A 27,830-nucleotide genomic window follows, 5' to 3' on the forward strand; every position below is an offset into this window, starting at 1 on the left:
TATATATATAGTAAACGGTGCTGGAAATCCTAATTTAGCAAAATCTGCATTCTTTGCTCGAGCGGCATGTCGAGCGCGCATCGAGCGAACGACCAAAACAACATTGGGTCAAGCAGGGCTTGAGCGAACACTAGGGTTTGTGTCTCGCTTGAGCTCACTGTTGCACGAGACTTGAGCGAACTCACGGGTTGAGCTTCGCTCGATCGCACGTTGAGCAAATACTTTGTTTCTCGATTTTCAGCTCAAAAAAAGTCTTCACATACACTCCAACAGTCTCCACGCATGCCAATAGAATCAATACTCTGATCTCATCGTCAAACTCAATCCCTACAGAAGACAGTTGATTTGTGATCGTATTGAATTCATTCAAGTGTTGGGCTACAGACATATCTTCTGACATTTTTAGATTGAACAATTTATTCATTAAGTACACTTTATTGTTCGTCGATGGCTTTTCATACATACCTAACAAAGTCTTGATGAGATCCACCGTGGTTCTCTCCTTATTGACATTGTGTGCCACTATTCTGGACAAGGTTAGCCAAACAATCCCAAGAACTTGTTGATCTAACAAGGTCCACTCAGCATCATCCATGCTCTCAGACTTCTTTCTCAATAGTGGAAGGTGGAACCTCTTCGCATAGAGATAGTCCTCGATTTGTATCTTCCAGTACCTAAAATCGGTATCGTCGAACTTCTCGATCCCGGGTGCTTTCACTTGATCTCCAGCTATCATTCTCCTTCAAATCCAACGTGGTTGAATAATTTGCCCACGTTCACAGAACTGCAGAAATTTTATTGATCAAGGGAGATTACAATCACTCAATCTCAACTCACACTCTCTAGGACTTTTTGCTCTCTCACATAATATGCACTCACTTGACAATTGTTCTACCTCAAAGTATGTTGAAAGTCATACAAAACAAGTCAAACAAGACATATATATAGCAAACAACACTAGAAACCCTAATCTGGTAAGACTTGCGTTTCTCGCTTGAGCGGTGTATCGAGCACACATTGAGCAAACGACTAAAACAACATTGGCTCAAGCGAGGTGTCTAACGGGGTTGGAGCGAACACTAAGGTTTGTGTCTCGCTCGACCTCATTGTCGCACGAGACTCAAGCAAACTCATAGGTTGAGTTTCGCTCGAGCCCCTTGTCGAGCGCAAGTCGAGCAAGCACTCTGTTTCTCAATTTTTAGCTAAAAAAAAGTCTCCACATACATCCCAACAAGTTAGTCTTTAAATTTGGATATGAAAGTTAAAGATTTTAGTGTATACTATGCAGTGATTTTAAATACAAATTTTGAAAAAAATACTTATTTAATGAGTCCAATACTAATGCTCTAACAATTTAAAATTAAAACATGAATTAAGCGTATTCATGTTTACCGACTACTGCGTACGTAATTTTATTGGCAGTAAATTGTTGCACCAAGAAGGAAAAAAGAAAAAAACTTATAAGGAAGAGACCCAGGAAAAGTTAGTGCAGGTCCCTGATTAGTGAGTACGTACGTATGCTGGATCGTACGTATTCTAGTCCCGACAGAGTTAAGGTAGAACCTTCTCATGCCTATGCCGAAGTGGCAAGTATATGCACCAATACGTTCCTAGTGAAATCCTAGCGATCATGAAGACGCGTATGCTACAATATCACGACCTACGTGCACCGTAAACATTCATCTCCTTTTTTGTTGGTGGTAGGCTAAGTTCGTTCCCTCGTCCATCGATATTATTGCCGGAAAATTCTGCAATCTCAGAGTCGATTCCTCTTTGTATACGATATCATGGGTAGCCACCTGTTTCCCCTCAATACCTCCTCACGACCATCAAGGTGTGTCCGAACTAGTCTCAATTCTTTCTCGTTTTGTGATAGGGTTATTATCCTATTACTATTCATCTACTACTAAAGTGTATTTCAAGTTTTTTTTTTATTTTTTTATAATTTTATTTTAATTATTTTTTTAATATTCTTAATCACTAAAAAAAATTAAAAAAATATATAACTTTACTAATACACACTTCCTTAATCATTAAATAAAATAAATAAAAAAATTAAATACAAAGATAGTAGTAGATGGATAGTAGAATGATAGTAACCCTATCATTATTCTATATATATATGATCAGAATTATTTCTTGGTTAATTAGGCGGCTTAATTTGAAGTCATTATCACTGCAAGTTGCGGCACGCACTAATATTGTACATATGAGAGCAAACTGCACGAAATAAGATCAGAAAGTTGAATTTCATATGAGTTAATTTCAGTGTAAATGAAGCTTTATAAATTCGGTGGAATTTGAATTTAGGATGCAAGAGATTTCTTGATAGTATATATATGTAAGTCATGTCTGTCATTTAATTTACATTTTATCACATACATCGTCTTTAATTTGTGGCTCATCGATCTATTTTTAAGCGAAGGTGGATCAATAGGTTCTCAAAGGTGTAAGAAAATGAATTAAGCAAATTATCTATTGGCAAACATCACTTTTTTTGGAGACACTTTTCAAGTCATATATATATGCTGCTTAAAATATATAATAGGAGTGGTTATATTCATTCCTGGAAACTCATGCATGCAGTCTTAAAATAAATATAATAGAGATTTTGATGTGGATTAATTCAACAAGAAATCATGCATTTTTCAGTGCTCAAAATCGTCGTAAATACCCTTAATAATCACTGCATTTTATCATTTTCAGCGATTTTGAAATCGTTGCCTGTTCGATGAAATTAAAGCACCACTTTTGATTAATTTTAGTGACAGACAAAAATCGTCACAAAAAACTGTTATTTCCGACTACTGTAGTCTATCGCAAATGTCCCTAAAATGGATGGAAATAGCCTTGCCTTTTTCCATTAAAATCGCTGAGAAAAGTTAATTCTGGCAATATGTATAATTTCAAAAGTTAATTAATAGCCGCAAATAACTCATTATTTTTTCCAGCATTTTAAATTATCATTGTCATCAAGTATTTCCAGCGGATAAGTTTCGCCCAAAATAGTCTTTACAGCGATTTCATGTCGCCACAAAGATGTTTCTGGTATGAAAAAATTATTTCCGGCAAACTTTACTCGCCAGAAAAGGTGTTTTAGAAAATAATAAAAAAAAAAGCACAAAACATAATACAGAAAAATATTATACACATCCAAGTTTTGCAGGCTTTATAATTTTACCTTACACTATGGATTGCACTAATATTAATTTACATACTAAAAAAAAATCCAAATTATGAGCTACTAATATGACCAAAATTGGCATCGAGTGTGTTTTACATTATATAGTTTCTAACCAACCAAAGATAGCATTCTGCTTGATAGTTGTTCTCTCCAATACACTATTTAGTATTTACCATAATCCCCTTGTGTGATCTTGCTTTTAGAATTAGTATGCTCTACAAGACTTATTGATCTAAATCTCTATAGCTAAGACCATTATATACTAACTGTAACTGCAATATACAATATCAAAGACAAATTTTGTAAGAAGCTATGGGAAATATAGTAATTGTATTGGGAATTTCATAAGTTGCAGGAGCTCTCATCCAAAGCCACTCCAGGGTTGTGAAATTCACCCATAACAATCTCTATTAGGTATGTCATGCATCAAAAAGAAAATTTTGCATTCTAAGAAAAATATGTCAAGTATAATAATAGCAAAGCAGAAATAGAATGACAAAATACACCCTTCAACTCAAAAGAAAAAACAAAAAATAAAATAACAAGAGTTCGTTAGGAAATGTATGCCAACACATGCATGAGAGAGAGAGAAAGAGAGAGAGCTGATGGCCATTACTAGCAGCTGTGCAGGTTGCAGAAGATTCTTCATCAGTGCCTCCTAAACATGAGCATCTTCCCCAACTTTGGCGGTGGGGTGGTGGAAACATTGGTGCACGGCGGCATGGGTTGTGCTTGTAGTGATTTCAAGTTTTGAAAATGATAAGCTTATTTTTTTTTAATGTAATGTAGGAATCTTTAATATAATTAATTTAAAAGAAAAATATACGCAGGGGCCGGTCTCTCTCGATCTCTTCCTGGGATACAACTTTTTATAAGTCATGTAATTGCTACATTGACTTGTGTTGACTCAAGTGGAGTTCTTTTGGTCTTAATTAGGTCTATATATATAGTCTAATTGTGGGGTAGATTATTGCACTTTGTTTCTCTTTAAAGTTTTCAAGACAGGACCGGAAAAGTGAGTACTGTGTGGGGGCTCGGAGGAGATAGATGGATGCTAGCTAACACGATTTTTCTAACCCTCCCACAAAAAGATGTTGTAAAATCTTGCATGCATGCCTGTGATGAAGCGGTGAATCTATGGAGTGCCACGTTCCTAGTGAAATCCTTAGCTCAAGAAGACACGTACGTATAATTGCTCACATAATCTCTCTGCGCTATATATAAATACTAGTTCTCTTAAATATTATATATATATATATATATATATATATATATATATATAGACAGTTCTGCATTTTTCGAGTGTATTGCACTCGGTATCCGAGATGGGTAGCCATCTCATCCCCCTCAATCCCTCCTTACGACCACCTCTGGCTAAGTCCTTGAGGGCATTTATCTATAACTCGATCAAGGTATCTACTATATATCACTTCCTTCGTGCTTATTCTTAGTTTGGTCAAGTTTTTCTTTTTGTTTCTCTCTACTTTTTAGAAACTCGCGGTATATTACCGTGTATATATATGTGTGTGTGTGTTGCCAATATATACAACGTCAGTACTGCAATTTAGTTTATGGATTTCATAATATTAGTTCAATCTGTTAGGATTAGTGTGAAATATCATGCTCAAGTACTGCGTGTGTTACGTATACGGCTATGATGTATTTCAGAGTTATAGCCAAGCAAGCCGGGAAGACCATATCCAGGAACTAATAGAATTGATAGAAGATGAGAGAGTGCCATTGACGTCGGAGTGTTGGGGAAATAAACACAGCGAAATGAATAAAAGTGGAAATAAAAGTGCATACCCACGCACATGATAGTGACATTAAGAATTTAACGCGGTTCGGTAACTGTCTACTTTCACAAAAAAGAGCTTCACTAATAAATAGTGGAATGCAAGAAAATATATAGAGGAAGAGAATCACACTTCACTCTACTCAACTCTCATTTTTCTCTCATAGCTCTCCTGATTTTCTATCTTTTCTCTTCTTCCTTGATGTATTTAAAGTTTTCGCTAGAGCCTCAATTTATAGGTGAGCATACTATCTCCTCACATATATGAATGTATTCAATTTGTAACTGCAAATATAGTTACCTGCTGAGCAGCCATTGTAGACTGCTTGGCATGGACTTCAACACGGAGGAGTATAAAAAGATGGCCAAGGAGAAGCTCCGGGAGGCGAAGCAAGCGCTTTCGCTGGCTGAAGTGTTTAAAAAGATGGAAGAGATTAAAAAGGTGGCGGAGGAGAAGCTACGGGAGGCCGAGCAAGGAGTGGCGAGTCAGACGGTTGACGAGGTATTTGATGCTGTGGAAGAGGCAACTCTGGGTGATTCCAATCTTGAAACTGTGAAGCGTAAAATACATAGCGCGCGAAAGAGGGGCTGATTATCGCAGGAGAGGGGATCACGAGCCCCAGGGAACTAAAGCATTTTCCAATTACTACATGATTTCTTGTGTAAAAATAAGTAGAGGCCATGGCCCAAAAAAACCTAATCACCTTCGGGCTAGAATAACATTGGGCTTCAAGACGGAAACCTCGACCTCACCAAGGCCCAATGCCACTGTACAAAAGCAACGATGTCGTTTAGTATAGCTCTGTCCGACGCTCGGCTCTAATACTACTCACCCGATTGAAAGCTTTTATTTCATGAGGCGCCCATCATTATTTCATATTATCCTCGCAGCACTTCATTAACCGTGACTGCTGCGCATCACGCTTTCTTCACCTTTCTAGCAATGTACTCTGTTCTGTACTCTTTAGAAGCATTAAATTCTTGACAGTTCAAAGTTTGGCCTGAATATTGTCCAGCATAGGTCTGAGCTATCCAACCAACCCTTTTGGGCTATCAAGAGCGACCTATGCCATACCAAGCAAAGACAAAACACATTAATTGAGTATATGCTACATTTTTATAATATATGTATTCGCCGTTTAATTTTGTTTGAAAATTTCAATGAATAACAAACAGTAAATGTATATATAAAATTCTTCACATCTAATTGATTTACCATCTCACACTTTATATTCTATAAAAAACAGTCTTATAATTTATAAAAAAATACTTTCACACTTTATAAAAAAACTTCAAATGTAGAGTGTGAATATAAACAGTGGCTTAATGCATAATATTCTTTATGTATATATATATATATATATATATATATATGTGTGTGTTAGCACAGTACAACTAAAGATCTGCTTGCCATGTATGATACGACTATGGAAACGTTTAGCATAAATTTCAAGTTTCTCGAAAACTTGATCTATCTATATGAATAAAGTGCATGTAATCCTGCTTGATTGTCGTCTTGAATGACGATGGCGACACCGTAATTTTGGATACGAGTTAGTGGATTTTCTGTTCCCCAGATTTGGCTTTTAGTACGAACAAAGAGCCGCGATTACAGCGACTCATGGAGTAAAGCATGACCCAAAATGTCCGTGAATATCACTACTCTTTCCCATCCTTTGGGATTCTTCGTATTACAAGTGTCGCAAAATGCGAGTACTTTTTGTGTTGGTAGGTGTTGATCAATTTGACTCGTGATATGACTCAGCCCCTGTTTATTTCCCCTCTCAACCTTATCATCTCGAAGATTAGTTCTTTTTATCAATCATTATTTATTATTTTATTATTTATATTTAAAAAAATATTTTTTGTTTCAAATTTTAAGACTTTAGTTTTAAAATTCAATAAAAGATTATAAAAGGTCAAAACTTTTATGGATCCATGTAAAATGAAAGCGAGTCCACTTGATTGACCGATTGATTTTATTCATATTTGGTTGTATTTCTTTCTGTATAGATAAAATGGGTTATACAGGGGGCTACTACATCTCAATTAATTCACCCACCAAAACCTACTAATTAATTGATACCAAAATTCCCTGGCCCCTAGGAAATTCTAAATCCACCATAGCTAGCTAGAAGTGAGTAGATTTGGATTATCGGAGAGATCAGTACCCTTCAGTCCATGCAGTTTAGCAAAAACTCCAACTACGGGGCAACATTATAGGTGCATGCCTCGGTTTGTATGTAGTTTGACCTTTCATCCTTAAACCGGTCCTTGTTATCTGGCCCACCAACTAGGGCCCCCACGAGGGTGTTAGGGTTCGGATCGTGTCGTCCGTACCAATTATCGTATCCCTGAGTGCATCCGATGAAACCTTTGTTTCTTTTGTATGATTCAATGGATGCTCCCCTGTGGTGCACTCTGCGCGGGTAATTAGAGCCGTACCCAACTAAGTAGTTCAGGGCCGTTGGATTAGAACCCAGGATGTAATCAACCTGTGATTTGGCGAAGGAGAAGATTTCCTGTGGGCCCAACACTCCATTATGGCAGCTGAGCTCCTGATTTGAGGTTCGGAGATAATCGGAGTAGAGTGTGAGAAGAAATGCAGCAGTTGACACGTACTGCATGTTGTTCCATTGGCGGGTGTACAGTAGGCCCCCTGGGGTGCGTTGCACGTTAGTCACGTTGTTCTTGTTTAGGCAGGCGCATAGAAAGTGCTCGGCCTTTGAGCGGTACTGTTCCAGTACGTGCTTGTGTTTCTCGTGCTTTTTTTCCATCAGCAACTGAAAAATATAGGGAAGTTTTGCATTTTCAAGTTTGCATCTACGAGAGAGAGAGAGAGAGAGAGAGAGAGAGATTTACCATTGAAGCAATGATTTGAACACCAACATACTTGACATCCCAGCTAAACTCGGTCATGGCCCAAGTGATCCCACCAAAGGAATGTGCCTTCTCCAACACATAATTCAAATATTCTTCTTTGTCCGTGGCCTTGTATAGCCACAAAGCTGCCCACAACAACTCATCCATGTACCCACTCACAGACGAATAATACCCTTTTGAAACCTTAATACTTTCATCATACTTCCCTCTATACTTATCACTAAACTCAAACAACTGCATGTAAATCACAGCCATTTTATTATAACTCTGACTAATTTTTAAAAAATTAAAGAACAAGAATTAGTTAAACGCCTCCTCTACTAGCTTTAATTTGGTCACACCAATTAACTAATTAGTATACTCACTACACAGTATTCTTATATAGCAACACTCATTATCAACCTTAATTACCTGTTGGGCATGGTGTATCAGTAGGTGGGAATAATGTGGATTAGCTTTCCTAAACACCATTGAAGCTGCTGTCATTGCCGCTGCTGTCTCGCCTGCAATATCCGATCCGGGATTGTTAGCATCGACCTTGTAAGCTTGTCGTGAAGTTGTCATGTCCTCCGGCCGCTGCCAACAGTAGTGGTCGGTATCGCCGTTACCCACCTGAGAAATAATCATATGCTAATGACCCATTGGTGAATACGTGACCAAAAGACATTTGTGTAATTAATAGGCTAGTGAAACAATGGCAAACAAAAAGAAGAAAAAACAATAGCAACCCCACATGTAATCGCGAGTGAGACGCGCGCTAATCACGGTACTAAAAGTATGTCCGCACGGAAATCTATAGGGATACCATTGACTAACTGTTGTACAATTCAATCAAGTTTTCGGTAATTCTGGAATAATATCTCATTCTCTACCCAAGCGCGTGATTTACATGTTCCAAATTCGAAAAGAAGTGTTTGAATTACCTGGGCCCATAAAACGTTCGGGTGAGTGTGGGCTTTGATGAAATAGTCCGTCCCCCACTTGATCGCCTCCAGCGCGTGTAGATACTCGCCGGCGCCGGCAATCTGTTCCCCATATTCAAGGACACTCCAGGACAGCATCGTTACAGTAAAAGCCATTGGCAGACCAAATTTAACATTGTCACCGGCATCGTAGTACCCTCCCACCAAGTCCACCTGACGAAGAACAAAAACAGAACAAACCAAAAGGAAGGTCATGAGAACAGATACTATTACTGTATAAAGAAGAGTTTAAAACAATGTAAGTTTAGCAATCAGGGTGGGGGGAGGAAGGGACTTAACCCCTTGTTCAAGACCATCAGTAAGGCCAGAATGGTGGCGCCAAGAGACTCGTTGGTTGTGCGGTAATCTGCCGGAACGTTGGGATTCGAAGTAGAGGAGACTCTTGGAAAGAGCTTCGCCGTAGTCGAAAGCCTGACAGTAGGAGGGAAAGAGGGAAAAGATTGAGAGCAGAACAAAACAACGATGAAGAAACCTGGAACGTTTTTTAAAAATGCCTTCTTGCTTGTTGTCCTCCATCAATGCATTACTCTCTCTCTCTCTCTCTCTCTCTCTCACTCTCTTTCCCTCGCTTCCTCCCTCCATCCATCTGTGTTGATATATAGGTTCATGGCACTTTACTCGTGAGTGGGTACTACTATGACACTTGGTAGTCAGATGAGCTAAAGTCATAATTGTGGCTAATGACGAGAATCTAAAAAGGTGTAAAACAAACAAATTAACTTGATATGTATGGAAGGTTGTTCCAGCACAGATTGTCTAATTACTACACCTTTTTAATGACTTGAAACGGGCATATTAGTCAAGCACTTTGTTCAAAAAAAAACTTAATTAGCAGGTCAAGTGCTGCTGAATTTGAATCTATCTACATATGACATGAGTACTGCAGAAGGATCATTAGTATTGGAAATGTAAACAAATCCAGTGCCCTTCAATGTCTGAAGTAATTCTTATCCTTTTGCATGGGACTGGAAATTATATATTTTCTTTTCGACTTATTTTTTTTATTTTCAATTTTTTTATTCAAGTTCATGCTCGCACTTTCAAAATTAGTCGGAATTTTGTTTTCCAACATTAATGCCAATAAGAAAAAGTAGTGCAAACCCTACTATTCCTAGATAGTGGCACTATTTTACCCAGCAGAATGTACGATTAATGTATAATAAACAATCATGCAAATTGCCTATTATAATAAGGGCTTTTTACTATTATTGTACAATAAACAATCTAGCAATTAATGTACAATAAACAGTCATGCAGATAGCCTACTATAAAAAGGGCTTTTTCCATCATTTTCCTAAATAATGCTAGAGCCCCCGCCGGAGCTCTAAGATATATTTTCATATGTTTTTTTTTTAAAATTATTTTTTATATAAATTTTTTTAATAATTTAAATATTTTTAAAAAATAAAAAAATTTATAATATTATTAAAAAATTCAGCGAGAGCTGTAGCATCATCATTTTCTTATTAATTATGCAGTTGCAAATTAAACTTTCCAAATGAAAAATATTGTATTGATATATGAGATCTTCTTTTATGTAAGGGTGGGTGAGAGTCTCCGTATCCGGGCCGGGCTGTTAACCCCCGACCGCCTCTATATATATTAAAATAATCAATTTTTTTTAATAAAAATACATCGTTTTGATGTTTTAAATTAAAACCTTTCCTCTCCTCCCAACTCGCCGTCCCAGTCTCTCTTCCACTCTCCGTCCCAGTCTCTCTTCTCCTATTGTCGTCATCCCAAGTATATATCTCTCTCTCGTCATGGGTGGTGTGCAATAAACTCCATAGGCCGGGACCTGGGGGCTCATCTCTACCCACCGCCCATGCAGCTGTAGTGTAGTATGTGGCTAATCGACATCCATTACGCTTCTCACATTTGTTAGACTACGACCTGTATATGAAAAGGGTAATAATAACCTTACAATTCATTTCCTACTACTTTATTATCCAGCTAGTTAGAAGTAATTTGGCGCACCAAACTGCGTATCAATATTTACATAATTTTTTTAATTACAAAAAATAAAAATAAAAGAAAATATTTATTGAGAGAAGAATAAAGTCACCTGTTTTACAAAAATTATTTTTCGTTTTCAATTCACATTATTTCATTAAACAAATGCTTTACATTTAACATTGGTGCATGATTTGTTGCGCAAAATCACTTGCAAAAAGACTTTTTCTTTTTGTATAATCTAGAAGAAAATAATTTTAATCAACCAACGTTATCATGTAATTTAATTAAAAATGAACCTAATTTTATAAAAATTGACATTCTTTTACTCTTTGAGTCAATTTTTATAAAATTAAATTTATTTTTAATTAAATTACATGATTAAATTTATTTTCTTTTAGATTATGCAAGAAGATCATGTTTTAAGATTTCTAATCCAAATTCAAATAACAAAAAGAAAGAAAAATAGTTATGTAATAGTAAAGTAATAGTAAATGAAGTGTAAGGATATTAATATTGGAATCCTGTAAGCAACTGTCTTTGATAGGTAATGAAACGGCTACGTTCGATCAAGAAAAGAAAAAAGTAGACTGCCTTTCCCAAACGTTCGATCCCAATCCCATCTTGTTCAGGATATTTAGCTCAGCTTGTAAATAATCTATTGGGGCCCCATTAGCAAGGACGTACTTAATTACTGAAACAAGGAGATAGAGAGTTGACAGACGTATGTACATGGAAATATGCAAAAAGAAATTTCATACCATAACGTATCTCCAAGACTCCAGCCTCTGATTTCCTCATCTCTTGAAAGGAAATAAATGGCGTCCTTGATTGAATAAATATGTTCGGAAAGGTTCTACCTCTATTGGATTTCAATGTCGATAATGCTGCGCGTGGAACCACATCGATAGTTTACAATTCAATCTTCGTCAGACAAGCACATGATGCACGAGGAAATAACCAAAAAAACACCATGAAATTAACAAGGCATATCCCACATCATAATTCAGAAAAGGCCTGTTGTTCAGGAGATAATTGATGATTACAGTACCCAACACTGTCTTCTAGATATGCTAATCTATTTATATTTCTCTGCTGCCAGAGAAACGACCTGACAAACTAGGCAACAGCACCTCCTGTTTGGTGCAGCATGGCATCTATCTCGTCTCCATCCTCCATTTCCAGCTGCACAAACAAACATGAAAAGTTTGAAACTAGGGGCTCAAACAATGGCATGCAGACAGTTGTGCAGGCACATAAACATGCAATACACGCAATGAGAGAGAGAGACCTCATCTGGTGTCTGCTCTGCTCGGAGACGGCGGCCATCAAATAAGAATGCAATTGAGTTCAGCTCCACCGACTGGCGATCACAATACGCATTCATAAGCTTCTTCAGTTGAGTGCTCCTCTTGATCCTGAAAAATACCTCATTTCCATCCTAATAAAAACATGATCAAAATTAGCATATAGAACTCGACCTATATGCAGATCTATGCTTTACCACTATACCATGGGTGCATCATTATATGGACAGTGGAGAATTAAACAGTGATTTGCATTCTGGAGATAATAGAGTACAACTCTTTCTAAAGCACACTGATTTTTTAACCATCTATAGTTTTCCAAAAACCTTGCCCTGTTCATTCATTAAAAATTAACACTAAAAAGATAATTAAGTGACTTCCAGGGTAAAATAGAAAAGATTAAGGTCTCGTTTGTTTTCGCAAGATGAGATGAATTGAGATAAAAATTGAAAGTTGAATAAAATATTGTTAGAATATATTTTTTTAATATTATTTTTATTTTGAGATTTGAAAAAGTTGAATTATTTATTTTATTTTGTATGAAAATTTGGAAAAATTATAATGATTAAATGAGTTGAGAAGTTTCCTCCAAACAAATGAGGCCTAAATAGACATTGCCTCGCACATCGAATAAAAATGTGTTCTGGTGCTTAAACCAAGAACATTCAAGAGCTGTCAAAATGCAGGTGCAAGCTTATGTGATACGAATCCCAGTATTACTATTGCAGAATTTAACACTGACTTTTTACGTCAGTTGAAAGTACGATAAAGATCTTATGATATTCAAATAAAAAAGGAGGAAAATAGATCCCTTCAATCTACAATTACTATGATACTGCCAACACAAAAAAGATACCAAATCAAACAATAACAAGCATAATGTATTTGAATTCTTTTAAATAAATGATTAACACAGATAAAAAATATATATATCTTGCAAGAATATAGGAGCAGGAGGCAAGATTGTCATTTGATAAACTCATCTTCTTCATTAATATTCAAGGGGGAGTATTGTGTGTCTCAAGCAGTTGTTTAAGATGCAAATATATACATATAAGACATACCAAAAGCCAAAACAGGGCTCTAATAACCTATGTTTAGTTAAGAACAAATTCGCCCCCTTTTTTTAATATCTACCAAAATAGTTTTTTAAAAACAAATTATAACCCGAAAAGATTTATCCTTTTCTCTTTGCAAATTATAAATCTATTGAAAACAAATGCAAACAAGACGATACATCATACATGCAGATCTAACGCCCCCCCAAAAACCCAAAAATAAATAAAAATAAAAGAAGGTGATGACATTTATAAAAACAAATATAAAGAAGGGAAAAGGGAGAGATGTAATCGGAGAATAGAATGGAGGAGACAGAGACCTGGCCCTTGACTTTGAGGTTGATGTGGGCCGACTGATCGGTGGGTTTCTTGTCCTCCTCCTGATTTGTTACGCCCGACATTTTTCGGTTTCAATTTCCGATTTCTCGCTCTGATAACTGAGTTGACTTGAGAGAGTCGACCACCACCAACTCCAATGGCTTCTCGCTCTCTCTCTCTCGCTCGCCGCCGACCTTTACTTCCAGTTTTCTAAAGCGAAGGGAGAATGTAACTGTGTGTGTTGTGTCTGTGGGGAGGAAATCGACGGCTCAATATAGTTTGGTGGAGATTAATCGGACGACTCGCACAACTTCTTGTGACGACGTCGCTTATGCTGCTTTCTTTGGAAAAAAAGTCGATTTAATTGGACGCATTAGTTTTCGTACCAAAAAACTGAATGGGCTGGCCCAAATCAATTATTCAAGTTCATATTGGATCTAACTTCCTTTTTGCATCTGGGAATTCAATCGGACGTTTCAACGACAAAAAAGAGAAATACTTTATCGAATAAGCAGTAGAAAATACAACACGTTGCCACATGAGGATGGCCTTAGAAGAAAATATACTTTGCAACCTAAAATTTGACATGCTAGGATTTTAAATTTGACATCGACATCTTTAAGCAATACTTACCGAAAAGAATGCAAATTGTAATAATTTAAGATTACATTGTATCATATTTGCTAGTTGGCGATATGAATAGTGAAACTTTTGATGAGTCAAGGGTAAAAAATATAACTATTCCATAACAATTTTGCGGGTTTTGACTGTTTTCCATCGTTTTCAAGCTAGAGTTGCGTCATTAGTTACAACTTGAAATAACAAAATAAAACAGCAAATTGCATGACATACAAGTTGTTAATGTAAAAAATTGCACAACTGGCCAGAATAGAATAAATAGTCATTCCCGACCCATAGTGGTGACTTGGGCCTCGATCGATGCCATCTGAAGTCCCATATGACCGTTTGGGGTGTCGATACGGAACCAGTTTGAAGCCTTCCTATGCGGGGGGCAATTAAAGGGCTTTCTTTGGCTCCTAGAACTAGTTCAGGTTCACCATACATACATTCATAATAATAAATAGAAAAATAATAATGTAAGTGTAAATAGAGATTGTGACACAGATTTATATGATTCGACATAAAACTTACGTCCATAGATCGTTTTGGAGGGCAAATCCACTATAATAGGAGTATGGTCTCTCGTTTTTCTCTATACAATAGAGGTCAGAGACCACTTTGCCTAGAGAAGATAATCTTTGGAGTTCTCATCCTGAGGTTAAAGATGATCCTCATTTTTTTATCCGATCAAATCTCCTTTTATTTGAGGCCTTTGGGAGTGGCAAGGAACGATAGCATTATGTCTCCTCATCCCTTATGTGTTTGACTTTTCTTCCTCAGCTTTCTCTTTTTTCTCGCCAGTTCTCTGTTTTTCTCTAACACCCTGTTTTTTCTTTTTGTCTTGTCTCGTTCCTTTATTTTCCCACTTGCCTTCTAATGACAGCCCTTTCATGAGTTGGCCTTGGCAAATCTAGGGGTGGGCTTTGACTCCGATGGAGACGAAATGCCCACCTCCGACTTCTGACTATGACTAGGGTCAGAGGTCAAAATGTGCTCTGACTCCGACTCTAATTGGATCTCGGAGTTCCGATTGGAATATTTAATGTAAAATAATGTTATAAGATATTATAAAAAAACAAAATAATGTAAAAAAATTAATTAAAAAATCTAAAATATTGTAAAAAAAAATTAAAAACTAAAATTTAAATACAATGACTAAATCATGTACAATACAATAGATAATTTAATATGTGCAAACGATAAATTTAAATTTAAAGCTACAAATTCACAATAAATTTAAATCTACAGCACCAAACTATAAATAATGTCACATGTATTAGTCGAGACAATCCATGCATTTGAGTCGATGACTCAATAGTGATTTCCAATTTTCCTGCATGAAGTTTTATTAATCAAAGGCACTATGTTTTCTTTAGTTATTTAACTAGGGGTGTAATCCGGTCGGTCCGGTCCAGCCTAATTTTTTTTTTCTTTTTTTATTTTTTTAAATCAATTAATAAAAAAAATTTATTGAAAATACTAAATTAAATTAAGTAATTTATTAATGTGGATTATGTAACAAACTCAATAAAAAATATTTTATATGGTCAATGATAATAAATTAGATAAAAATTACATTATTAATTTATATAATTACTATATAATTAACTAATTGATATTATATATTAGTTAAATCATAGAATATTAACAAGTGTTAATAACATATTTAAAATTTTATTTTGTTAATAGTGATAGGTTAGATGAAGATATATAAAAAATATTGTTAAATTTATAGAATATTAACAAGTATTAATAATATATTTAAAATTTTAGATTGTTAATTGTACAATTATTATATAAATAATATATATATAATATTTTTTTTATTCGGTCGGTCCGGTCCGAGAAATCTCCACCCCGGGACCAGACTGAAGACCGAAATTTCCCTATTTATTGGACCGGACCGAACTGGTCGGTCTCTCTGGTCCAGACCAACTGGATTACACCCCTATATTTAACTATAGACTTCTAAACCAACAACCAAGTGATATATGACATAAAATAGGACACATTATGAACTCACCTCCACATCTAACTATGGCGAGTTTTGCATGATAGTAATTATTGTATTGAGTTTCTCACCAATAAAATGGGTCGTGCTCGTCGATCGGCCTCAGCATTCATCAACTCATCCTCCTCATTAAGCATATCAATATCTTCTAGACCTATTGAGACTCAACTACTTGTACAGGAGGTAGTTGCTCTAGATGGGGGTCCACGGCCTGAAGTACCTATTGGTGATGCCAACGGTTGTGTGTCATCCTCTTGTGGAGAATCGCGACGAGATGATGTAGCAGCCATAATTTGCTATGCAAGTAATTTGATATAATTAACAATTAGCCATCATTTCATGTTATGAAAAGTATCTCTAAATTAGAAACACATTGTAAAGCGAAAACATATGTGTTTAGTCATGTTCGTGGTTTTAAAAATAAATAAAACACAAAAAAACTGAATGTCCGCTCGAGCCACACTCGAGCGAATGCTCGAGTGAACAATTTGTGTGACGTTCGAGCAAATGTTGTCAAGATTCCAAAACCCAATTTTCCCAAAATGTAAATCCCCCAATTCTTAAATTTAACAGACTAAAAATAAAAATCATTGAAATGAACAACAAATCATAAATATTTCACAAATTTCAAATCACAATGTGACAATTATTTGATTTTAGAACACTAAAATTTTACAAAAAAAAACTGAGTGAGTGAGTGAGTGGCTTACAAATACAACAGTTGATGAACTCCGAAAGGTAGCTCTCGACGATCTCAGGTGAAGGCATAAGGTAGGGGAGGTGAAGCACAGCATGGACTATGGAGAGAAGGGAGACAAAGGGAGGTGGGTATTGTGCGAAAGTGAGGGGGGAAGAATGGGGTCCAAAACGAAATGACGACGTTCCGCTTGAGTTACTTCAGTAAGGGGTCCTACATTTGGACTCATTCTGAGCAAAATGACGTCTTTTTGAATATATGATTTTTTTAAATAAAATTATGTCGGAGTTCAGAGTCAGAGTACGGAGTCCATGTGGAGTCAAAGTACGGAGCCAACATGGGCTTTGGACTCTAACTCTGACTTCGACTAGGGGAGTCGGACTCCGACTCCGATTCCCGAAAACTTCAACTCCGTCGGAGCCTTGTCGAAATTAGTTGGAATTTCGGAGTTTTTGCCCACACCTAGGTATATCTCGGACTGCTATTTTTATTCCCTCCACAAATCGAATGAAAACAAAATAGCCAGTCAACCCGGGAACTCCATTAACGCATCACAAACATATCCGCGTCCTTTCTTAGCGGGGAAGGTAAGCGGCAAGCTCATTAAGTTCTTGCACCAACAAAACCAACCCCCCTAGCTACCACTTTTCAACTGCGATTTTTGTGAACATAAATCGGCCGACCAACGTACCTACTCAATGTCGCTGAGATCTTCATTGTTCATAATTAAGCGTCCCAAAGCCGACCTGCATGGCTCTTTAGTACTACTGCCACTCGCACTACGCGGTATCGACTACCTGGCCAATATATAACAAATTAGTATAAGACCATTTTAAAGTCGTCTATGGCGGATAATTAAGAACACATGAATGCTTATCCGTACCGTGGGACGCCCTTCACAAAACAAGTTATCTTCCGGTCTCATCGGGAATCCAATCCATGCATGCAACATTTGTATGTTGAACATCCCCTTAGTTTGTTTCTTTTGTTTTAACTCAAGTTTGGCTCGCGAGTTCGGAACTTCCTATATACTCTAGATTGCGTGCGAGTATCTGAAACCCGCATGCACCTTCCAAATTAATTAATGGATTTCATGCATCCTGCTTATATATATTAGAACAAAGTAATCAATCAGGAATGGACTTCACGTACTGCATGCATCAAGGGGCATAGATCAGTTTCTTTTTCCCTTATATATATATTTTGTTGATCCTATTGTCTTCGATCGTCAGTAATACTCATGTATTATTTATACATACTAAGATGGTGATCGCTTTGGTAAATTAGCACAGTATTCAATATTGATTAGTGAATACTATAAAATATCTATCGTGTGAATAACTGATTAATTTATGTCATCTTTTGGGAGTACTGGTGCTCAATTATTTTTGAAGCAGATGACATGCATCTACTGTTCTATCGATAGCCAGCCAAGATATTCCCTGAAGATAAAAATGAGAAAGACGACGCAATATCTGTCTATAATGCCTGCCTATGAGATCTAATACAAGCAAAAGCTCTAACTTATCTTATTACTAATTTGTTTCCTCCACGTTATCTTATTATCAATTTGTTTTCTATCCTTTTTTTTTATTACGTCTTCTCAAACCAGCCGTTGAAAATGGTGACTCCATTGCCCATTGGTCCCGTGTCTCAATCCCTAGCCGCTCTCGGTCTCAATTGGCAAGCTGGCGATCGAAGTCATGCGGCTTGTTTGTGTTCATATGCATACAAATCCAATTGGGATAATGGGCAGTGATGCAAGTTCTTAATGAGATCTAAGAAACATGGGTTGTTGACATGTTTTAATTAATTGGCTTATTGCAAGAAATAGCATACATACATACATATATATATATGTATATATGTGCTTACTGAGTATGAAAGAGATTGAAATCGATTAAAAATGATTTATTCTAATTAACTGAGCTTTTGGGTGTCAAAACTATTAAGTGGCCTTTCACCGTAACAAAATACCAATTGACTGTACACAATAGATTGTGGCTGATAACACTTACAAATAAAAAATCTAGCAACTCGAAAAGTTGAACTACCCTCCAATAAAAAAGTTACTGGACATGTCTTTTAAAAATGAACGAACGAGATCTAATACTAATTTACCAGAGTGTATTTCATCCCTGTACATATCCAATGATATTTTTATTAAATGTAAGTAAAACTAAAACTGTTTTCTTAAATTTTGTTGCATGAAATTATACACTCCATAAAGTTATATAAATCTGTAATGATCCAGCATATATAGCTGGCAATCTAACGTTCGAATTTTAGGTAAAAACATTGCACCATTCTTACTTCCTCCCGAAACATGATTACAAGGTAAAAGACAAAACTCTCAACAATGTACCTAGGAATTGTCACCGTCAATTATCTATACTTTCACCGACCACAAAGTCCTTCCTGTCCCTGATAAGACGATCCCCGCGGCTTGTGATATATTAGGCCACCAACTGTTGATCAAACCCCCAGCTCAAGTTGCCAGATCTTTATCAGAGTGGACACGTGTACGGCTCAGAATGACGGACCATAGTAATTAATCCATCCTTCAATATCTAATACCAAGAAAAACAGTGATATAACGGTCAAGTAGGTGCGTGGGGGTATAGGCTTCATGGGATCCGCCCGTTGGGCGAACATGGAGTGCTAAATTAGACTTTTTGCTATTTCCAGAATCCAGATCCCCCGCACGGACCCCACTACTTCTCCTCCTTTTCCCACTAAGCCCCACTCTCCGATCCGAAATAAACTTGCTCTATAAAGCCATAACTTCTTCGCCCTCAACCAAATCTCTCTCACTCTCTCCTGCTCTGCTTCTGCTTCTGCTTCCCACAGAAAGAATCAGAGCATGGCAACTCTCAGAGTCTCGTACTTCCTCTTGCTTCTCTCAGCTTCAGTCTTTGCAGGTCTTTCATTTTTCCTCTTTTCAACTGAATTGTGCATGTTTGTTCGATTAACTCACGTTAGTTCTTGTTTGAATATGTCTGTTTTTTTTTTTTTTTTTTTTTTTTTTAATTACAGAGGGAGGTTCAATAGCAATAAACTATGGGCGAATTGCCAACGACCTGCCCACACCACCAAAAGTGGTGCAACTTATGAAATCACAGGGACTCACCCGGGTCAAGCTCTACGACACCGACTCGGAAGTGCTCACCGCGCTTGCTAACTCCGGTATAAGCGTCACCGTCGCACTCCCCAACGAGCTCCTCTCCTCCACCGCAGCAGACCAGTCTTTCGCCGATAATTGGGTCAAAGCCAACATCTCTCAGTACTATCCCGCAACAAAAATCGAAGCCATTGCCGTGGGAAACGAGGTATTCGTTGACCCAAATAACACCACCAAGTTCCTTGTACCCGCCATGAAAAACATCCATGCCTCTCTTGCCAAGTACAACCTTGATTCTGCTATCAAGGTCTCATCCCCTGTAGCTCTCACCGCCCTCCAAACTTCATATCCATCTTCGGCTGGGTCTTTCAAGCCCGAGCTAGTTGAATCCGTCATCAAGCCCATGCTTGATCTTCTGCGTCAAACCGGCTCGTACTTCATGGTTAACGTGTACCCCTTTTTCGCTTACACTGCGAACTCGGACGAGATATCGTTAGACTACACTTTGTTCAAGCAAAATCCGGGTGTGGTGGATTCTGGTAACGGGTTACGTTACTTCAGCTTGTTCGAGGCCCAACTCGATGCCGTTTTCGCTGCCCTGTCCGCCGTCAAACACGATGACATGAAGATAGTGGTTACAGAGACTGGCTGGCCATCAATGGGGGATACGAACGAGATTGGTGCGAGCCAAGCCAATGCGGCAGATTACAATGGCAATTTGGTACGCAGAGTACTCACCGGTGCTGGGACCCCGCTAAGACCTCAGGACCCACTCAATGTTTTCTTGTTTGCTTTGTTCAATGAGAATCAAAAATCGGGTCCCACTTCAGAGAGGAACTATGGGCTATTCTACCCCAGCGAGCAGAAGGTATACGATATACCGCTCACAAAAGTGGACCTTGGAAGTACCCAGTCAACGCCGGTCAACGGGAGCAATAGCCCTCAGGTTCCGGTCACCAGCGATTTGAAGAAGACGCCTGTGGGTTCGGGTCAGACGTGGTGTGTTGCAAACAAAAATGTCGGAAAGGAGAAGCTGCAGGCTGCGCTGGATTACGCTTGCGGTGAGGGAGGGGCTGATTGCCGTCCTATTCAGTCGGATGCCACGTGTTATAGTCCAAACACTCTAGTGGCCCACGCCTCGTATGCCTTCAATAGTTTCTATCAGAAGAACGCTCGTAGGGCAGGTTCTTGTCACTTCGGTGGTGCGGCTTATGTGGTCACTCAACCTCCTAGTAAGTACTCTAAATTATTCTTACTTTAATGTTTCAAATTAGTAACTATGTATTTGTCGCCGTCCAAATATATTTAAATCATGTTATCTTAACATCTATGTTCAAATTTTTAAACATCTTACATCAGATCCTAACATTTCAAAAATCATATAATATTTTTCCTTCAAAAAAAAATCATATAATATTTTATTTAGAAAAATTCAAGTGTGGATAATAAAACAATTTAATTTAGAAAAGAAAATTTTAAATTTTAATTTTATATATCAAATCTTATCATGTAAGTTACGTGCTTTACCTACCGACTTGCAAATAGAATAACTCTTTGGGTTAAAAATAATGGTTTAACATTTTAAAACTTCTATATAATGAAATAGAGTAGTTCTTTTTTTTTTTTTCTTAGCTTAATCGTTTTCATAACATAAAATATTCGCCAGAAGTTTTAAATAACATTTTTAGTTTATTAAAAAAATAAAATCTTTCTTACCTGTAGAAAACGCTTATCCTCTCGTTTTTTATTTTTATTTTGGGGGCAGCAACTTGCGTTGGTCATTTATCCAATTATGTTGGTGTTCTTGTTGCAGGGTTTGGGACTTGCAACTTCCCTACAGGGTATTGACACGAAACGAATCAAGACTCTTGATGAATATTATAGCTTTGCATTTGTCGAGCTCAGAGACTTCGAGACCTTTTTTTCCCCTTAAAATAATGTATGTTTATATTATGTATAGTCGGTGTAGTAGTGACTATTTTGTTCATAGTTTATATATAATTATTTGTTTTTTGGTGGATTACGTACGTACCACGTACCTCTAAATTATAAGGTTGTTTGTTTTTCTTGATGCTAATAGGTAAGATTATGAGGTGGAGGAAAATGATTTTTTATTTTTATTTTTTGTCTTCAAGTTGATTACCAAATCCTTTATATTCTTTTTCCTTCTTGCCTTGTCGGGCACGTCCGGCCTTTTCCTTCCTGTTTTTTTTTCAGACGCAATACCCCACTAATTGCTTGAATAATGAAGATTAGTTTAATTTTTCTCAAATCAGCCCTCAAAATACCACGGCGTTTCCAAAAATTTTAATGAAACCCAGTCTTTCCTTTTAATTCTTGATGAAAAGTTTTTCGGGCTCTAGGAAAACCACAAGAGACTCTATGAGCTCGTAGGCCCTGGAAAAAGGGTTAAAACAATATAGATGTGGCCCACAAACTAGCCTGGGCTTACTTTCTAACCGAAAGCCCAGTCCACAAAATAGGGCGATAAAACAGTTTCGAGGTTTCGATGGTTTCCATTTCATGTCCTCGGCCCCAAAACTCTCAACCAATAAGACAAAGCGTGATAACTGAAGCATGAAAAAATAAAAAATAAAAAATAAACAAACAATCAGTCAGGCTGTGAACAACAATAAATCTATACAATCTCTTACTATTTACGTAATTTTTACACACCACATTTTTTTTTAGTTTTTATTTTTTTTTCTTTTATCAAATATTTAATATATGAATAATGAGTAGAAAAATTGAATTAGTTTTAAAAAAATAAAATAAAAAAGTATTAAAATTAAATAAAAATGTGGTGTGTGAAGATTGAGAGGTTGTGTAGCATTGCTCGTGAAACAAACTCACGTGTATGATGAGAATTGGGTTGGGTGGGTTTTATGTCATAAATATTATGTCTTGTTTTGTATCGTTCTTAATTTTTAATACTTTGTTAATTAAAGTGATCTTTGAAATAGTAGAGTCGGTGGGTATATATATATATATACTGAGCAATTTATAAACGCTTCAATTTTCGAAATTTCTCTTCTCATAAAAGGATTTCAAATTATATCATATTGTTATTATTAGTCAAATTATATTTTCCCGAACGGAATCCATAACTTATTTAGATTGAGTTGGTTCTTCGATGGGGGCCCAAAAAGATATCTGATTCATTGTGCCCTGAAAAAGTATTATCGCAAATAACACCATACGGCCCACTACCCACTACCAAGCGATGCCCCCACCAGCACCTATTACAAAGATTTGGAATTTTATGAGCGCAATACTCCATTTGGGGCATCTCTTTGATTCGATAATACTCTCTAAATATTATTTGGGCAGTAATGTAGCCTTGGATGCATGTGACTGTGGCATGCAATCTTTTACCTTGCTACGATCCCCCTCCCCGCCCAATTATCATGGCGTGTTTACGAGAGAAAGAGATGCCGCAGACGCGTATCATGTTGCGTAAACACGTTATCGAATATTCGATCAAAGCCAAGCCATCTGCTTAAGCTTTCCTTCTCTTTCCCGGTCCCGAAGATAGCGTGCTTGTTTCGCAACGAACGAAGGGTGGTACGTCCGGTGGTGGTGTGCTACTTCTACATAGAAAGACACAGAGCTGGCAACAGCTTCTGTTTCGACTCTGACATGGCGTGGCTTTACTGGTCAGGAGGAGAGAAGCCTTATTCTGACCACGCCATCAGGCGAGACGATCCCAGCCAGATCTTCATGAATGTGGGCCCGCAACAAGGGCACCCTCCCCGCTCATTCATTCCAATCCTCTCCTACACCATTTGTTAACGCGACCGTCGTTTCTTTCCACGCTACCAACGCACACCCAACTTTATTAAAATCTGTTAAAATTAAATAAACATAAACGACAAACACACCCCTCCCTAAATTAGTCAAGGATCAGTATTTTTATCGGGGGAAAAAAAAAAAAAAAGCGGAGTACGTGTCGGTCATCTATTATTTGATGCCGTCTAAAAGGCACCGCAGCCTCGAGTCACGAGCTTGGGACAAAGAGACCGGCCCATCCATCCACCATCCCCTCATCCTGTGATTTGTCCAATCCACCATCCGGTAAAAAGATATACCGCCACCAAGCTTGTGACTGTGGGTTTGCCAAGTTGCTGACGTGCCCTAATGGGAGTGGAGAATGAGGAGGGTCCCACGCACCCACGTCTTTGAAATCTTCGGTTGGGTTGAGGAGGAAGCGGGTGTGTGTTGGGTGAGTGTCTCTGTGAAGGGGTCTCTCTAATGTCTTTGAATGGACTCTGGCCTGTGGGTCAGAGCACGGGGGCCCACTTACAACGTGGTGATCTTAGATTACTTCTAGGGGTAATGAAGTTTGGGTTTCATGACATTTCCATACTTTTCTTTTTTAATTTTCTCGATTCATTTATTTGGTCATGGATATTTAGATGGTTTATTATTGTCGTTAATTAATATAGTCGGCTTATCGTTGGCAACGAATCAGGGATCCAGCGAAGTTTTCCTTTTCTTCTTAAATGAGAGATTAATATTGGTATTGATGTGTTCATATGCGAAATTTAGGCGGCCTAAATTATTTGGAAGAAAAAAAAAATTCAAAAAAAGTATTATAATAAAATATAATAAATAATTCAACTATTTATTAAACTTTTAAAATATACTAAATAATTTACTTATTTTAAATCTTAAAATAAAAATAATATTATAATAATATTTTATTTAATTTTTAATAAGATATATATTTCATCTCATCTAAATTATATAATCAAACGGTAATTACTGTTTTTATTTTTGCTATAATTTTAAACGAATTAAAGAGTTATTGATGCTGTTTTGGTAATCCTTTTCTCATTACTAAAATTATCGATGTGGGGTGATTTTTCTTTTTCGTTGATAGGGTATAGACTGAAATCATTAGATGCCAGGGTTTGGAATTTGCATGAGTCGATAGACGTGGATGACCTCAAAATTGGTGGTTGTTGGGAGACTGACCTAAAATCCGGTTCATGCATACCTAATACACTCATCCAATATAGCTGGTGCATTTATAATTGCAATAATTATGATTCCAGGCTCTATCCACTTTCTTCATTTTTATTTTTATTTTTTTAAAAAACAAATAATTTCGTATAAAAATATGGGATATTTTGTTACTTTACTTTATGTCTTCATCCATGATCTATCTAATTCTTTCGAAACACGGCAATCAAATTACCCCATGCATGTGTACTACTATGATGTAGTTTCTATTCTCTTTCTTACTCCTTTTATTGAAGGCAATATTTAAGAATAATCTCATATTATCTGTAAGTAAAGTTTTGAATATGTTTATAATGAATGAACAATTCTTTTTTAGAGAATCGATTTTATGAGATGAGTTAGGCTCATAAATTTTTTCATAATATCAGAGCTTGCCACAGGACAAATAGAGGTCTATATTACTTACTCCGTGACAAGGATCAGAAAAAAATATTAATCTGTACGTGAATGAGAGTGTTAAAGAATAATCTCACATTACTTGTAGACAAGGTCATGGGTATGTTTATAAGAAATAAATAATCTTCTCTTGGAGAATCGATTTTATGAGATGAGTTAGACCCATAAATTTCTTCATGTAAAACCTAATCATCTTGGGTCTCAATCCCTTAAACGACATATTTATATCTCATGATTAGGAGGAGGGTCTCCAAATTTATTTTCTTCTGGAATGGTTCAATCCTAAAGAAAGAATCATACTCACCAGATCATATGGTTTTGCCGGATATTTTATTCAAATTCTGCCAATAAAATCAAAAGGTAGGACCTCGAAAAAAGAAGAGAGAGAGAGAGAGCTTGTGTCATGAACTTGTTATTTATAATTTTGGTGTCCTTATTAGCAGGCTCAAATGACCGGACACTTCCCATTTATTATAAGAAAATTTGTGGAAGGAGAATATATGGAGAGCATATTCAATTCTTTGCCTGCAATCTCAACTTATATGGTGTCGAGTTCCCAAAAAACTTTCCAAGCAATCACATGCATGTAATTGTAAACCAAGTGCTTGGATCAGAACTTATCTATATTCGCCTCATCACAGAAACTTACACGGCTCCCACCGATTACTCACAGCTAGCAATAATAATCACGTGCAATTGCTTTGTTTGACATTAGCCATTGTTGGCGAAAGTGCATGAACGATCCAGCTACTCCATCGGTCAAGAGCACGAGAGAACTTGCTTCTACATTCTGCACTGCTCAAAGACTAAATTAAATGTACATCTTGACAATATCATGTGTTCTAGTAGTCTTATTGCTTTATTTTTTTTTTAAAGATATTAAATAATTTATTATATATTGATATCATATGTGTATGACTTTCGTTGATAATGATAATTGTAAGAAACTATTGTTTTTGTTTTTTTAAGAAAAATAAATACAACTAATGATAAACAGTTTAGATTGATGCCAAACTTTAGTTCCCTATCTAATGAGTAATAGGTTAGGTGGAACTTTCGGATTTATGGCTTTGCAACTCTTATTACATATCTCGGATTCTTCTAATCCTTTCAGTAAAAGATTGGGACCTGTTAACTGCAATTCTTTTAAGAATTTTTTTTTTTATTAATCACTATTTATCATTTTACATTTCATATTTTATAAAAAATACTCCCAAAAAATACTACACACTTTATAAAAAATATAAATATAAATTATGAGAATAAATAGTGATTGATATATAATAAATTATTATTTTTAATTAAGGTAACATCTTATAATACATAATTGGGTCTCTTCCTCTCTTTTGTTTGTTTTGTTTTTTTCTCCCCAACAAAGATAACTTGATAGTACATAATTCATTATGATGTTTATTTCTTTTATTTTTTAAGAGATCTTTCAAGGGCAAAAGTAATATCATCTAGAGGGCCCTCCTCCTCCTTTCCTATGTCCTACCCCCTGCCCCAAAATTCATTTCTTTCTTTTATTTTAATTTAGTTTATTTTTATTTATAAACTCATCTATGTGTTGGTCATAGTGACCATGACCAAAACGTTAACTTCATTTCTATTGGGAAAAAATACCATTTAGTAAGTATTTTCTATTAAATGGTGTTCTTTTTGTCATTCTGCACCATAAATATATATGTTGTAAAAGATAAAAAAGATTAAAATACATAAAACCTTCTCAAACTATTTTTCGATTTGCAATCATTTTAAATTATGAATTTATAAAAATTACTCTTTTAAACTACCAAAAAAAAAACTTGTAATTTACATTCTCTATATATAAAAAATTGACATATATAACTTTAAGATCTCATTTAGATTGAGAAGTGATCTCATTTCATCATTATATTTTTTTTTAAATTTTTATATAAAATATAATAAATAATTTAATTTTTTTAAATTTTAAAATCATAATAAAATTAAAAATAATATTATAATAATAATTTATTTAATTTATTTAAAATTATTTTATCTTATTTCATCTTATGATTATCTTCCAACTTAATCAAACAGGCCTACCTCGAAGAAGAAGGAGAGAAGGAGGCATGCCAAATGCTTTTTTGTGGAATTTAATACTGGGCTCATGTGGGACTCGAGAGCAGATAAAATGCACCGCTTATGGTCTGCTTTACGACTTTTCTTTTTCTTGAATCCTTTGACTTTGTTATTGTTAAATTGACTCATCCACTTTCTCAATTTCAGCATATCGAAGGCATCAGGACCTGAATTCCAGCAACTTGTATGGGTTTTGTTAATCATTCTATTAATTTCCTAATTAAACATTACAAAAACGAGTCGTCAAGAGAGAATGCGAAATATTATTCAGACAGACAGAGATCAGGTTGCGGCTGCCCTGGTCTGGCTTGTCCTGCCCGAAATCTTTTTTTTTTTTTAAAAAGAAGGGATCTTAATGATGTAGGTTGAAAATTA

The 27,830-nt window shown here is 36.3% G+C and overlaps 2 protein-coding genes and 1 pseudogene across 2 annotated transcripts; 1 reads left to right on the forward strand and 2 right to left on the reverse strand.

The window, feature by feature from the left end:
• Positions 1-6,920: 6,920 nt before the first annotated feature.
• LOC121234036 lies at positions 6,921-9,384 on the reverse strand (annotated as a pseudogene).
• Positions 9,385-11,755: 2,371 nt separating this feature from the next.
• On the reverse strand, positions 11,756-13,780 carry LOC121235914 (small ubiquitin-related modifier 1). The gene is made up of 3 exons (XM_041132350.1): positions 13,484-13,780; positions 12,090-12,239; positions 11,756-11,983 (listed from the first exon to the last, which is right to left on the reverse strand). The coding sequence occupies exons 1-3, from the start codon at positions 13,562-13,564 to the stop codon at positions 11,918-11,920; spliced, it is 297 nt and encodes a 98-aa protein (XP_040988284.1). The 5' UTR covers positions 13,565-13,780; the 3' UTR covers positions 11,756-11,917.
• Positions 13,781-19,513: 5,733 nt separating this feature from the next.
• On the forward strand, positions 19,514-22,051 carry LOC121235971 (glucan endo-1,3-beta-glucosidase 13-like). Its single transcript, XM_041132434.1, has 3 exons — positions 19,514-19,731; positions 19,847-21,163; positions 21,745-22,051. Exons 1-3 carry the CDS (start codon positions 19,674-19,676, stop codon positions 21,777-21,779), a joined length of 1,410 nt encoding a protein of 469 aa, XP_040988368.1. The 5' UTR covers positions 19,514-19,673; the 3' UTR covers positions 21,780-22,051.
• Positions 22,052-27,830: the final 5,779 nt, after the last annotated feature.

The sequence above is a fragment of the Juglans microcarpa x Juglans regia genome, chromosome 6D (assembly GCF_004785595.1).
Source record: "Juglans microcarpa x Juglans regia isolate MS1-56 chromosome 6D, Jm3101_v1.0, whole genome shotgun sequence".
NCBI lineage: Eukaryota > Viridiplantae > Streptophyta > Magnoliopsida > Fagales > Juglandaceae > Juglans > Juglans microcarpa x Juglans regia.